General features: G+C 35.5%; 1 protein-coding gene across 6 annotated transcripts in view; it reads right to left on the bottom strand.

The window, feature by feature from the left end:
- The window catches only part of AHI1 (Abelson helper integration site 1), an 85,922-nt gene that overhangs the window by 15,498 nt on the left and 55,619 nt on the right, over positions 1 to 14,805 (bottom strand). For all 6 annotated transcript variants that reach the window (XM_071436074.1, XM_071436064.1, XM_071436102.1 and 3 more), the window contains exons 20-22: positions 8,747 to 8,805; positions 3,333 to 3,398; positions 848 to 1,010 (exon numbers count right to left, since the gene is read on the bottom strand). In XM_071436074.1, the coding sequence (XP_071292175.1) occupies positions 848 to 1,010; positions 3,333 to 3,398; positions 8,747 to 8,805 (288 nt within the window). The remainder of the gene's footprint in view (positions 1 to 847; positions 1,011 to 3,332; positions 3,399 to 8,746; positions 8,806 to 14,805) is intronic.

Genomic DNA, 14,805 nt, shown 5'->3' with positions numbered 1-14,805 from the left:
CATCAAGTGAGCACAGTGTTATGTGCAAGTGTTTTTTAGGAAAGAGGCTTAAATACTAGATTTCACTTTAAAGACATAGGGAGGAACTAAAAAATGGGGAAAACCATCTTGAGAAATGTTGGGTTAAAAGATTTCTAAATACCAGTATAACTGATAGTTTGATAGTTTAGGAAGGCAAATGAATTTCTTGTAGTGTGCAACCACAAGCTGTGTCCACAAGCTGAATATTTACACCAGCACAATGAGCATCTTTACAGCAGTGGACTAAGTAGGATGCTTCCTATATTATTTGTTCAAATTCATCTAGGTTTGTCTGTATCAGTTTAATCAAAACTGTTTTAATGAAAAGCACCCTGGTAGCAACTTCAATGCTCAAATGTGAGATTTAACCATTACTGTTCTTTTAAAACTTCATACTGAAATCCAGATATTTGGGAACTGAACATTCTCCATTAGAGCAGGAGGAAAATTAAGAGTTTGTACAAAAGCTAGATTTAATGGAAATTGCCTAAGAAAAAACCCCAAGACGTTTGCAAAATGTTCTGATGTGTCCTAAAACATTGCCAAGCTGGGGCCTGAAAGAGGTGGCTCTGTGTTAGAGGAGACAAGGGATCAATCCAGCTGACAGATAATTAAGTCAGTAATAAGCTGACTTATTCCATAATAAGCTGAAAGTGCAATGGTTAGCTAACTTAATACAATTTTTGCACCACAATAAGTCATCATTATGCCACGTGTGTACTACATAAATTCCTATCTTCGGAACAATAAGCAGAACAGCACGGTAAAATCTTGGAGCATCAGTTAAACCCACACCGGTATACCAGGAAGACAGCAGTAAACTTACTTTCACCAGCCACATAATTAGCTGGAAAATAGCCTTGCTGTCCATTTGCTAGGCTGCCAAACCACCAGTTATCATTATCTTTGTATAACACTTGGATAATGTCACTGCGATGGATGGTTAGCTCATCTGATCGATGCGCTGTGTAGTCATAAAGAGCCACTACCTAAAAGAGAGATAAGAACACCACAGCTTTATCACAACCATGCCACAGAGAAAAAAGCGCAACATCCACTTCCTCTTGCAGAAAAGCAGCTGAAACCAAAGCTGCACTTTGGTAAAAGCTGAGGCTGCCTCAAGTTTTGCTAATGGGATCAGGGGTGGTGGGAAAGCAGCAGGAGAGGCAAGATAAAGGACTGTGGGATTGCAGAAATGGTTAAGAACATTCAATTCACTAAGATTAGCTTCAAAACAGCAGCTGTTAGTTTTATAAGCAATTTGCTTGTGAAGCAAAAGGGAAAAAAAAACTTCATACAGTCACTTTCTCAGAATTGTTACACCACCTTCAGATCCCATTCTCTGTGTGCTCATGAAGCATATGTGTTTGAATAAATACTTCAACAGTATGACAGCTTTATCCAAGGAAAAATTTAATACAAAAAGACATTGCAAAGTTTTGCTTTGATCACTCCATTTTTTTATTTTTTCTTTTCTATTTTTCATTTGTTTTGTTTAGCAATAAGCATTTGGATATACAATTTTATAAATATCTGCAAAAAATACATTTATATTCCATTTCACATAATAAATCTATTTGACAGTGAAATTCAGTGCAGCTATACTTTTATGAAAAAAAGTACTAACAGGCATCAGGACCATGGATACTACATATAATAAACTACTAAAAGCCTGCTTTCTACCCTGAATATGAAAATATCAAGTACAATGTCTTATTTATTTCCTATGCCTTATGAACAAAAATATGTCCTAGTGAACTCTGAGCAGAGAAGCATGAAAGGAAAACAAATGAACTGAAAGAATAACGGAATTGCTCACTTCCCTCATCGTAAGTGAAGAGCAAAATTATGACCCATTTTACACACAGAATGCTGCTTCCCTACCTACAATCTTCACCTCATATTCCTCTAATAAATTGTAAGTAGAGGTCAGAAACAGGGATCATTAGGAGCAATAGGAGGGGTAATGGGATTGAAGGAGACAGCAAAGTTATGATGATACAGATAGGAAAAAGCCCTTATTTTTTTATTACTCATGCATGCAGAGTAATGACTGCTGAGTTAAGACTGCTGAATTCCACAGTGCTATTTATACTTGTATTTCTGCTTTGAGCAGGATCACCTGTGAGTTGCGTGTGTAGAAATATAGCCAATGTCACTTGTATTTCCATAATTCCATGTCACCAATTAAAGAGATTAAATCAGTTATGAATGGGAAAAGATGGAAGTGATTCTACCATTGTAAATTTTATGTGGCAATTTGTGAGCTGGTCAGCACTAAAGAATTAGTATCAGCATAGTTTTCAGTAGACTGGAAATTTACCTAAATATGCATTCAGTAGTCCTGAATTTACATAAAGAAGCTAAACCATGGAATGTGTTTTATCATAACTCTCCTCCCTGCATTAGGAAAGCTAACAGTAATTTCGAGTGATATTGGCAGAAATATGAACTGTAGAACAGAACCAAGCTAAACCACACTAATGAGCACCATGACCATGTCCAGTAAGAGGTGCTCTAACAGTGCCCACTTCAGTTAAGTGACAACCTCATGAAAACCATGAGGTCACTTAAGGTAAAAAAACCCAAAACCCAAAACTCAAAATGGAATGTAGGAATGCAACACTAATTACTTGGCAGCATGAAAAACAATGAAAGGCAGAGCAAGAACTACTTTTTTTTGCTGGGTCTTCTGCAAGATACTTCTGGTGCAAATGCTGTATTTTTTTAAAAAAAATTACAAAAATTCAGTCACGTGGAAACTGCCACAAACAGTTCAAACCAATCAAGTCTGTCTCTCAGAAATAAGAAATTAATATACCAATGTGTCCTATAATACAACTGGCTTAGTAAGCCTGGCAATTGAAATAAAATGTGGAATTGCCATTATATTCTCTGTCAAAATATGATCAGAAAAATGACCATAACAGGATATAAGAAATGCACCTCAGAACCAAAGAAGAATTTATACCACAAACAATTATACCTAAAGCAGTGGTCTTTTTTCTGGACTTCTTTCTTTAAATTTCTGGACAAATTTAAAGATTTGTCAAGTTCTATTTGGGTCAATGTCCAAGCAAAAAGTAAAAAAAAAAAATCTATATTCAACAAAATTTTATTATATTGTTTTTCAAGACTGATTAACCCAGAAGTAATGTAGTAATATAGTTATGAACATCTTTGTAAGAATTAAAAAATCTACAGTAGAAAAAAAATGTCCTCAGGATCATGCTAAAAGAAAGACATGCTTTTGAAAGCAGATACAATATAACAGGTACAAAAGATATTGCAAAAAATTACATAATACTTACTGTCTCTTGCCCGGGTGGACAACTGTTTCCTCCTCCCACTCCCAGTGCAGCCAGACTGTCCTCACTCTAGAAGAATAAGTTGTTTTAAATTTTAATATGAAGCATTTTGCTAAACTATGATTGCATTTTCATTTTTCCTGTAAGACAGTAAGAATTATCTACAACAAAATGCTTTTTTCAAAAATGAAAAAGCAGTAGTGATGTTAAGCAAAACTGAGTAATATTGGCTATTGGCTGGTAGATGTTTAGAAAAAGATATTAAATTTTTCAAGTATGTACACTGCACTAAAGACACAACTGGACTGAAGACTGTGCAGTCCAAGCTTGTTTGCATTGCAAACACTACAGCAGATATTTAAGAAGTTGTTGCAGTGGACTTTACCTCTGAACCAGTATGCAAAAATGTCACTTCCATATAATGGAGAATTTTAGGTTGGTCTTATTAACAGTACTTTAATTCTAATTGTTCTATCCTCACCACTTGCTCTTCAGACTTTCAATGAATTCAAAAGAATAGTAGGTATATATTGCAATAATGAGGATAGCCTGTACCTTAAAACAATTTGATTTCTGTAAAATGATCGAATGCTTAAGCTAAAAGATTTAGAGTAGAAAAATTATGAAAATTAGCAGAGGAGCAACAGACTAGGGGAAAAAAAGGAAGAGGTGGAAATCCTTTGCTGGTGTTACTTAATTTTTTTTCAATGGTCTTCTAAACAAAGGGGAAACCAATTTCCCCTTTGTTTTGTGTGCATCACAGTATACACACTACCATACAGTATAGAATATTACACAGCAATTAAAATATTTTAGAAGTGGTAAATGTGTGCTTTGTGAAGTAAACATTTCCACCTCTAACAGATATATTGCATTATAACCGTTTAAATCTGAAAATTTTAATCCAACATACTTTATCTCTTTCATATTTTACAGCCACTCCTACATATATCTTTTGCATGAACTTCTTTCTCTTCTTCTGCTTTTAAAAAATCTATCTATAATGTATTGTTCTTTTTATTTTCAGTGTTTGTAGTTTTTAAAAAATTTTTTATTAAGGTGGTCCAAGGAACATCATTACAAATTACAGAGAAAATCCTTGCAAATCCTCAGTAGAATAAATGCCATTCCTAAGAATGGATTCTTGCCCTCAATGTGGTTTCCATAATTTAGCTGGGCTTATCCCATATGGGAAAGAAATCACTGACTATCCTGAACTCCATCCAGTCTCCAGATTGTTTTGGTACTGCCACACTAGTTACAGACACACACAGCAGTTACAGATGAACTCAGTACAAAAGCAGTTGCACTCAGCTCTCATCATCTACCAGAACATCTAAGCCTACCACCTAAAGAGTTCTGAATAATTATGTACATGCACAGAAGGAAAAAAAAAAAAGTGTAACTGCCTGATTTGATAAACAAATTTTGAACAAAGACTGGTGGAGCTGCAGTTCAGAGTACACTGCTTGTTCAGTGGTCTATTAGTAGTCAGCACTGTTGTACAGGTTTCAGTTAATTCTCATTTTCAAGGTTAAGAGAACTGTGCAGGCAATGTGCTTAGCCTGTGGGATGGGAGTGCCTCCTGTTGCTCAAAAATGATTCATCAGAATTATTAGCAGTATTATTTAGGTATCTAGCTCGGGTACTCATATTGCCCCATTATTGTGTCTCAATCTGTCTCTCTCTCATTTTTTAATAAAGTATTTATGTGGCTCTCAAACACTGGAGAACAGCTTGAAGAGAGCAAGCTGTGTGGAAATAACAAGCTAACATCTATGAGTCACCCTGAGACTATGCTGAATGTTCTCAGACACTGCCTTAAACTTTTAAGGCAACAACAATGCAAAGAGGTGCCTCCTGAAGAGGTGCTCTGGGTACGTCACTGGCTGCACACACCTCTACCTCCAGCTGTCAAGGGCAATTGCCACGGCTGCTACCACACACACAGCAACTGCAAGGCTGCCTCTGCTGGGCCCTGCCATCCTCCAGTAGTGCCAAGTACCAGGTACACCACAAGGAACATCCAACAAAAACTAGTGCCCTTTCAGCTTAGAAATATCATTTTTTAAATGCTGGGTCACACGATTAGGGCACATTTTCAGGATTTTGAAAAAAGCAACAGGCAGATTGAATGGTACGAATACATCATTCTTAATACAATATTAATGTCTCCTTTTTTTCCTGCAGGATGGAAACTAGCTAATCCTTTTCTTGCACTGGAACAGATGTGGGGCTATAGCTTTGTCCTGTGGAGTTGGTCTTTTTGGGAGGCAGACCATCTGTGAGAAACAGAAACAAAATGCTTGCTAAAAAAGTGTGCCATGTCACACTGACTGTGGTTGAACAAAGCTATTAGGAGCTTTCAGCATTAAGGAACATCCTCAGAGGAAGACAAATAGACCCATCAGTTGATGCAGAGTTCTACACCATGGAGTATCACACTGGTTATCCACGACTAACCCTCTTAGATACCCTTGACATTTCTAACTCAAAACTAAACAAAGATGTTTCAACATGCTGATATAAAAGAGACCATTGCATATGAGAGCAACCTGATACATTGTTTTACCAAGTTTTATAGATTCCTGATAATAGCTCTAATTAAAATGTTTATGACTACTTTTTAATGGGTCAGTTTCAGTGATTGCTCAAATGGAGGTTTTGCTTTTTGATGCAGATGTATAGTGGCATACATACAGAATTTGAGCATTAGATAGTGCTCATTCCCTTAGGAGAAGGAGCACTGAGAAAGAACAAGTGATATCTTATTGCTGCCTTTTCTGTAAAAACGTCAGGATTTCATTTCAAGTACTGAACCAATATACTTCAATTATCACAATATCAAAATTTAAAGAAAAAGGAATTATTCATATAGTTTCATATGCTTCTTCCTTATAGGTAAACATATTCTTCACTGTAACAGAATAAACATACAGACTAAATTCAACCTCTAATTAGCCATTAACTCTTAATTGTAGCACATGGAAAATAAGCTTTTCTAAGATTAATTTTAGGCAGAGCCGACACATACTGGGGTGAACCTCACTACGCACACACGGCCAAAGTCGTGCGCCCTCCTTTTCCCATCAGTGATAGACTCAGGGACATGAAGAAGGACAAACATCTATTGCCTGGATGCTTCCCACTAGCACTGCTTCCCTCCACTCCACCCCCCCACAGCTGCCAACACAGTCTAAGAGAAACTGGGAATATTACTCATGCAAACACTCCAGAAAAGATGTAAGGAATGTGTGTTACAGCTTCTCTTGTGTGTTCAGTAAATCTGAGCCTCAGTGTGTAATAGCCAACCTTCTGAGGCTGCTACCTTTAGCAGATTTCTTTTGTTGCTGCTTTTGGGTTTTGGTGGTTGATTAGTTTTTTTTTTTAAAGGAGAAAAAATAAGAAATTAACTTCTAGAGCCTGATTGAAAACCCTTGGTTGGCTTAAAAGTTAATATGCAAAACATTTAAAAATTCTACAGAATAAATCTGAGATTTTACTGTTGCTCCATTGTCTTTTTCCTTAATATTCTAAAAGTTACAGATTTACTTAATTGTCTCCTCCCCTAAGAACACTATGCAATCTCTTTACTAAGTGATGTTTTAAATTAAATGCTATGTAAGATGAGACTTAGAAGAAAACAGCTGGATACTGTTAGCACTTTTGTATTTTGTTCTCACTCTCTGATCCTAGCTCAGGACAACTAACTACAAATTTAGTCTATGAGAAACAGAAATACAAATACTAGCATTAGTAGCTAAATTAAAATTATGCTAGAAGTATCAATTGGCAAGAATGATAAACTCTTCTTCAGTCATAATTAATGTGTCCATAGACACTGTAAAGTTACTTCCTTAGGCTTCAGATAACTACAGTCCTGATTTGATTACCACCTTTTAATATTTAATAAGCATGGGAATCTATAATTCTGCCTAGAGGAAGAAAGGACCAAAACTGCACCAGGCTGCACTTTATTAATACCTGCAATGTACAAACAGAAATCAGAAATGCAAACACAGCTGCTGCAGAAAAACTTACAAGGATTACAAAAAAAAGACAGAAAAAACAGAAAAAGACCAATTCAAAAACATGTTAAATACTCCAACTCCTAAAATGATTCAAAACCTCCTCAACTATTTCACCATTTCTAAAAATTCTAGTTTTTTATTTTAATTACTCAGTTAACCTGCATTTATATATTTTAATGTGTTTATAATAGAAGAAGTAAAAAATATATTCAAAACCTTAATTTAGCCCTCCCAAAAAAAAACTATTTTAGATTAGCTGCTACCTAGCATTTCACAAAACAGTTGGTCCTGCAAAAGTTTATCAAGCCTGCTGTGATGGAGAACACTACAGTACTGGTTGAACAATATATATTTTTCCCTAAAAATTACATATGATGGCTAAATATCTGAAAACAGGAAAACAGGAATCATTTAGCAACTAACATAACACCAACATAAAACCATGCTTTCAAAATTTCTGGGTGAATCCTACGTATCTAAGCTTTCCACAACTATCTCAACAGATTCTCTTAAAATAGGTACGTCCAAAAAATCCTAAAGCAATCCAAACCAAACCCCAAACTGAAATTGTAAAACAGATATAAATGACCCAAGGTAATTTATGTCCACTTATTGCATTTCTCTCAAGAATTAAAATTAGTGCAATTACAACAGAATATTAAACCATGCCATTCTGTCCATGGGAGTAGGAGGATTAACATCTCCAGTACAACAGGCCCAGCTTCATGGAGACACAAATGCACTCAGTATTCAGAAGCACCACTGCTTCTTTCTTCACTAGTTTCTCCATACATTTTGTGTTTAATACAGGTTCATCAAATGTATAGTTGCAATTATTGACATTTACAGATTCTGTTGGATTTTTATTATGGTGATCAGGAAACCAGAAATAAATGAAATAACGAATATAATTAGGAGAAGCTTACTGTCAATATTTAAGAGATAAGCAATGAAGTATACAGAGGATAGCTGTGATTTAACTTGTTACAAAAAGATGAAGTACGAGTAAACAATGAAAACACGGTGCTGCAATGAGAATTTAATTCCAAGTTATTGTCTTTGCTTTTCTCTCAGCTACTCACCAACACCTGTTTTTTTTAGTAGAAAAACAAAAAACATATGAGTGTGATCTTATTTATTTATTTCTAAACAACAAAAATTAAGTAATGAAAAAATATAAAGCTTTTGATTTGCAGATATCTGATCTCACTACCAGCTGGTCACAGCATAAGCTAATTTGGCCATGTAGACAATTGATTTGAAGACATCTCTTTTTTGAATAAAGACAGGATAAAAAAACACCTCTCTACAAGAGAGAACTTGTGAATAGTGACATTTGATAGTTAAACATCAATTTAAAAAAAATGCAAAGAGAGAATTCCTTACCTTCTGTAGTCTACCCAATAGTGTTCGACTAAGAGGATTTCCTACTGGGCTGAAGCACCCTGTGAAAAGAAAAGGCTGTGAATTTTCTGCTTGTTATCCTTTTCCATCGAATAAACCATTTTATTTTAAAATCATTATGTTAGCAGGGTGTGTTTGACAAAATTCTAATGAAAAGCAGCAGCATCTTTCAGTCACAACTATGCATCCTTCAGTCAGGAACAGTTGGAGGGTTTATTTAACTAACAGACCTGACACAAGGTTAACTAATCCAATATTTCCATTCAAATGATTTGGAGAAGTAGCTCAAGCTATGTCCACATGCCACCTCGTGCTCAAAGCTGACACTATTATCTAGGCTGTATTGCTTTTCTCTTCATTGAAATTCCAAGTAATGCATACAAAGTTTTCCAACAGAAATGATCACAAAAACTCACAAAGGAATTACTTCCTTATTTTATCTGAAAGAATAACTATTCCTATTCAGTGTTCCCCTTTGATCATCTGAGTTCCTATCACAACACATCTTGCTGTTTATTTTATTCACTCTCTACATAGCACACTTGAACAAGTACTTGTAAATTCTTTTCTTTTCAGACTATTATGTTAACTACTAAGCTCAGGAAAATCCTTTCATCATCTATGGATTTATCTTTTTGTTATTGGTCTCCTCGGCTGTATACTTAAGAAAACATCTTAAAAAGAAAAGATACAAAAAAATTGGAAAATCGTTGAACATGACAGTGAAAAATGCTACCGCTTCACTGGAGAACAGTTTCTCAAGTACAGAAATGCCAGGCAACACAGAGTTAAGCTCACTGGATTTTCTCTGTGAGACATTAGCTTTGAAACAAATTTTGTTTTTAAAGAAAAATAAGTTCTGAAAACTCATTTTCATTTGCCACACCAAAAACCTGCTTTTGAGGAGTCTAGTATCTGAATAAAGAGGACTTTTCAGATTCTCATTCCCATGTACTGGCAGAGCTCCACAAGGAAACTTGCACAACTCCACCTACAGTATATTTTCTAAAGCCTAGTGGTTTTGACTTTCACAGGAGATTTACTCATAAATGTTTAATCATTAAGATATTTAGATATTTCTAACTAGAATAAAAGCTGCAAGCTCAAATAATGATAGTCAAACCATGCTCCTGCAAATCTGCATGTGACTAATCTACTTGTGAGAAATCCTAAATACATGCAATAATGGATTATTCAGCTTCATGTATGAATTAAAAACATCTTGATCTTAATAATTTTGGAAAATCTTGTATAAATTCTGAAATACTTTATTTTGAAAGGTTTACTTTGCTTTTATTACTTTTTCCCATCTCTTTTAAGAAGAAGAATGAGATGAGAATGTTAACCATTTTCTGAATTTAACCCATACTTAAAAGACAGTAGTCCTGAAGGCAACGTTTTTTCAAACAAGCTATTTGCTAAAACATTTGTTCAGCACTAACCAAAACTCAGTGGGGATATTACTCCTATTAATATTGTTATCTACACACTCTCTAAGTCAGAAAACCAGATGCTACAGAGATGATACTACATAAAGATATACTATCACATACACATGTTGTATCAAGTCTTTGAACAAAAAACAAACAAACTGAAAACCAATAAAATGTCTGCATGATAAATTTTTCCTTTAGACAGACAATCCAAGCACGGGAGTGTTGTGCCAACTCACACAAACCCATATTAAGATAAAAGATATATAAAATATTTGATAAAAACAACTGTTTGTCTGGAAAAATATTCAAGTTTTAATTAAAAACAACATTAATCTGCATTTTTATCTGTAACATCATTGACCTTCCTATTTTTCTAAGGAAAACATGCATTACTTCCAAGTGCTCCTGGACTGTATGTTTATGCACATCAGTACTCCTGTGCAGCATCCATATTCAGTTGTTTATCAGGTGAAAACTGTGTGGTTAGACTGCTATTCCCAATTCAGCCCCAATAAAGGGCAGCACAGACCTGCTATGCTGCAAGTGTAGGACAGACAGATGTGTTACTCAAAGATATAAGGAGCACTGTATGGAATTCTAGAAGCTGGCACTGGTTCAGACTCAGTGTTTTCCATTACTAGAGACAAAACAAATAGAAAATTCTTATTACTTTGCTTGAGGTATAAACAGATCACAGCACACCTGGTCACAAATATTCTATGATCATGCCTATTGCTTACTCCAAAGTAGATTTTAGGGCTATCTGTTACTTGTTTTTAATTATCAAGCATCCATTTTTGTAGCCCCTACATTCAAAACGGTCATATTAAAAACTGCCAAGCAAACAAAACAAATCCAAACCAAGAAAAAAATCCTGTTCACATCTTCAAAACAGATGTGAACAAAACAAGCTTCGTTCAGCAGGTAAGGGAATATCCATCCCTTCTTTCCCAAGTGAAGCAGTAGAATTTTAAAGCAATGTTCCACAGCTCTGGGCTTGATATGGTTCCATGCTTGATGAAGCATGTAAATGACATCAAGCAGGTGTGACTAACAGCCTCAGAGTGCTTGCTTTGGTTCTCTCCCATCCACGCTGTACACGGTTTTTAACTACTATCTTGAAACTGAGGTCTGCATTCCAGAAGGACATTTCCTCTTGATCTAAAAATTAAGTTTACAGGACACCGTGACCAGCTGGGACTCTCGCTTAGTCTGAGCTCATGGAAAGGTCATTTAATCCTGTGTAAAGTCAAGCCCAAAACAGCCCCAACACCTAGGGTAATCTGGACTGTCCTGTCTTAAAGTTGCCTCAGAATCACTAATGGGGAAGCATTTTTATTGATGCAGATGCTTTACTTGTTCTCTCCAACAATCTTTTTTCTTATCTGCTGTCTTCCTATTTAAAACATACACATCTTGAGAAGCTAATCTTCCCAATGAAAGTATCAATATTTGAATAACTGCATTTCCTATTACTCTGCATTGATTCTTCAGTGGTTTCCTTTACATGGAATTTTACATGAGAAGATCATACTACTTCTAGAAGAACTTACTGCTAATGTCTAGCTGCAAATCAGGCATCTCAAAACAACAGATGCTAATCCCTAACCTCAAATGATCAGAATTTTCACATCAACACAATTTAACAGCAGGACAGCTCTTCTTTAGGGCCCACATAAGCCTATTGTTACAATTATGGCGTGAGCCTATCAAAGAACTGGTTTGAAAACAAGTGTATCTGCCTGCCTTGAGAGGAGTCTGAAGCCGTGCTAGTTTCCTATACAATTTGAACAGAGAATTGAAAGTGTACCCTCAGTTCCCCTCGGTCACTTCTGGCAATTTATTCTTTGCCAGTATAACTGCAGCCTAAGAGGAAAGAAGACAGAAGTTGTCCTGTCCAAAATGTGTCTGTAATACCAAATCTCAAGTCTTATTGCATGCTTTCACTGAAAAGTTACCCTCTGCTCTAGATCACCTCACATGAGTGTGAGGTGATCAAATTCTAAGTACTTGGACTGAAATGCACAAAGTAGATGAGTTCACTACTAAATAGACTTGACTTATATAGAAATTGATATGACAGCAGCAACAGTGCCCCTGAATAGAACTTGTAATAATTAAGAACATTTCCTTTAAAATAACAGCATCTTTAGTGATTTTGTTTTAAACTAATAGCATGAGAAGCAGAGAAGGGAAAGAAGTCTTTCTAAGCAACCACATAATTCCACTATTATCCTACTGGACTGTCTGCAATCACCCAATGTGAAACGTTTTTGAGAAAAAATGCTGTTTTAAAAAAGGCCAGGAGAACATTTGTTACAAAAGAACTCCTGTTTTAATGAACTTTTCAAAAGAAGGCTTTTTCTCACTTTCTGAAATGTTCTTAATAAATTAATTTTGTAATTACTAAAGGTATTTGAGCATAATAAATCTCTAAGGCTTCCAGTCACACAGGATCTATAGCTAATGAAATCATCCAAAAGTTCACCCTGGAAAATTCCCAGAAAATCCCAGAGCAAAGGACAAATATATATCTAAGAAAACTGAAATATATTAATATTCAGACATTTCTGTGACAAACACCTCTAAAGCATGCAGAGAGAGAGAAAAAAAATCTTACCTACTCTAGCCACATACTATTCTGTTTTTAACTGAGTTTTATTTAGGTTTATACTAATTGCTAATGTCTCAAAACCCACAAAAAATCCTGGAAGACATGAAAATAAACAATGCCTCTAGGAAATGGTATTTCTTATAGCAGACATTCTTATGAATTATATCATGGTCTCTTGCAACACAGTGTAGTTAAAATACATCCAATTAAATAACAAACACTGGGAAAAAAATCAAGCCAGAAATGAGATGAATATGTGTTGATCAGCTCACTCCTCTTCCTACTCATCTTCTGAGACTTTAAAACTGTTTCTAGTAATGAGAAACATGTTTTCAGCACAGTCACCTAGTGCAGTATGACCAAAAGCATGGCCTTGGCGATGAAAGGATCTTTTAGCATGCAATATAATCTCTACTTTAGGTTCCAAAGGTTTCAAAGGAAAGTTTTGAGGTTTTTAAAGTAAAAGCTTTCAGCTATTTCTGAAATTTCATTTTACAAACTATGTGTAATGTATGGGAATGAAGATAATTTTGTAATGGCCTAAATATATATTAATCTTCCCTCAAAGACTTTATCCTCAAACCAATTACACTCTAATAGATCAAACATTATATAAATATAGAATTAAATATATAGAACATTAAATAATACAGAATTCATTATATAAAAAGATTGTTTATATATTGGGTAAGAACCTGTTTTCCTTTATTTAAACACATGATCACAAATACATTTAAAACCCACCACAAACATTTTCAGATGCAGTTCACACAAAATGAAAGAAGTGGAGGCACCTACTTAACACAAGCATACCTTTTCATTTTACCAGCAAAGCAGATGTTTCACCAATATCCATTGCTTTAGGTGAAAACCCACTTCCAACTCTGTTCTACTTAACTTTGTCTAGCACCTATGATTTTGAAGATATTCCAGACTCAACAGCAGAATTGATAGGACCAAAGTGCATTGAAAACTGTTTTAGTGAAGTTTAATCTGTATCACAGTGACAGGACAAGAAGAAATGGTCTCAAACTGCATAAGGGGAGGCTCAGGCTAGACATCAGGAAGAATTTCCTCATGAAAGGGGCTGTTTAGTATTAGAATGAGCTGTCCAGGGAGGTGGTGGAGTCACCATCCCCAGAAGTGTTCAAGAAACTACTGGATGTGACACTTAGTGCCATGCTCTAGTTGATAAGGTGACCGTTGGTAAAGCTTCAACTCAGTGATCTTGTAGGCCTTTTCCAACCTAAACAATGCTGTGATTCTGTGATCTTGCAAGCCACTTAAAATGCATGTGCTTAAAACAGGCAGCTCTCACGTGCTGTATATACAAAGGTGTTGTGATGGCAACATTACTGAATGCAAAGGTCTTCTATGAACACCAATAAGATCCTTGCAGAGTATTCTGCACTGACAGAAGTCTACCCAGTGTCACCCCATGCCGTTATTAGCACTCTCCTTGCCTCTTCCCCACCTTTTTCTTCTATTAAAGCATCCAGAACATGTTGAACTATATCCTAACTGTCATTCTCATTTTTTAAGTGAGGTTCCAATTTATTAAACTAAATCTCTTCACTTAAAACCAAAACCCAAAATCTATAGGGCAAATAGAATCCATCTCTGTTTACTGTCACACTTTTTATAAGTTATATAAACATCTGTTTATTTATTTTGCCCATTGGATATGAGAGCTGTTTACATACTATATACACTTCAGTAAAATGAGAGACAAAAAAGCTCTGGCAACTCTATTGCTGCCAGAGGTCACTCCTCCAGTTAGTGGAGACTGATCTAGATGGCAGGCATAAAAAAAACCCAAATCCACCCCACCTTACCCTTTCCACATTCAGCTGAAACAGCTGTGCTGATAGGTGGAAAAGGATGGCTTATTTTTGTTTCCCTTCCCCATCCCTAATAATACAATGAAAACTTGAAAATAAACAAAATAATCTTGGGAAATTATGTCAATAGATCAGGCTTTGTTTGCCATT

The sequence above is a fragment of the Agelaius tricolor genome, unplaced genomic scaffold (assembly GCF_023055355.1).
Source record: "Agelaius tricolor isolate 1412-34295 unplaced genomic scaffold, bAgeTri1.0.p SCAF_1, whole genome shotgun sequence".
NCBI lineage: Eukaryota > Metazoa > Chordata > Aves > Passeriformes > Icteridae > Agelaius > Agelaius tricolor.
The sequence above is the reverse complement of the archived record's forward strand: the minus strand, read 5'-3'. Positions and strand labels throughout refer to the sequence as shown.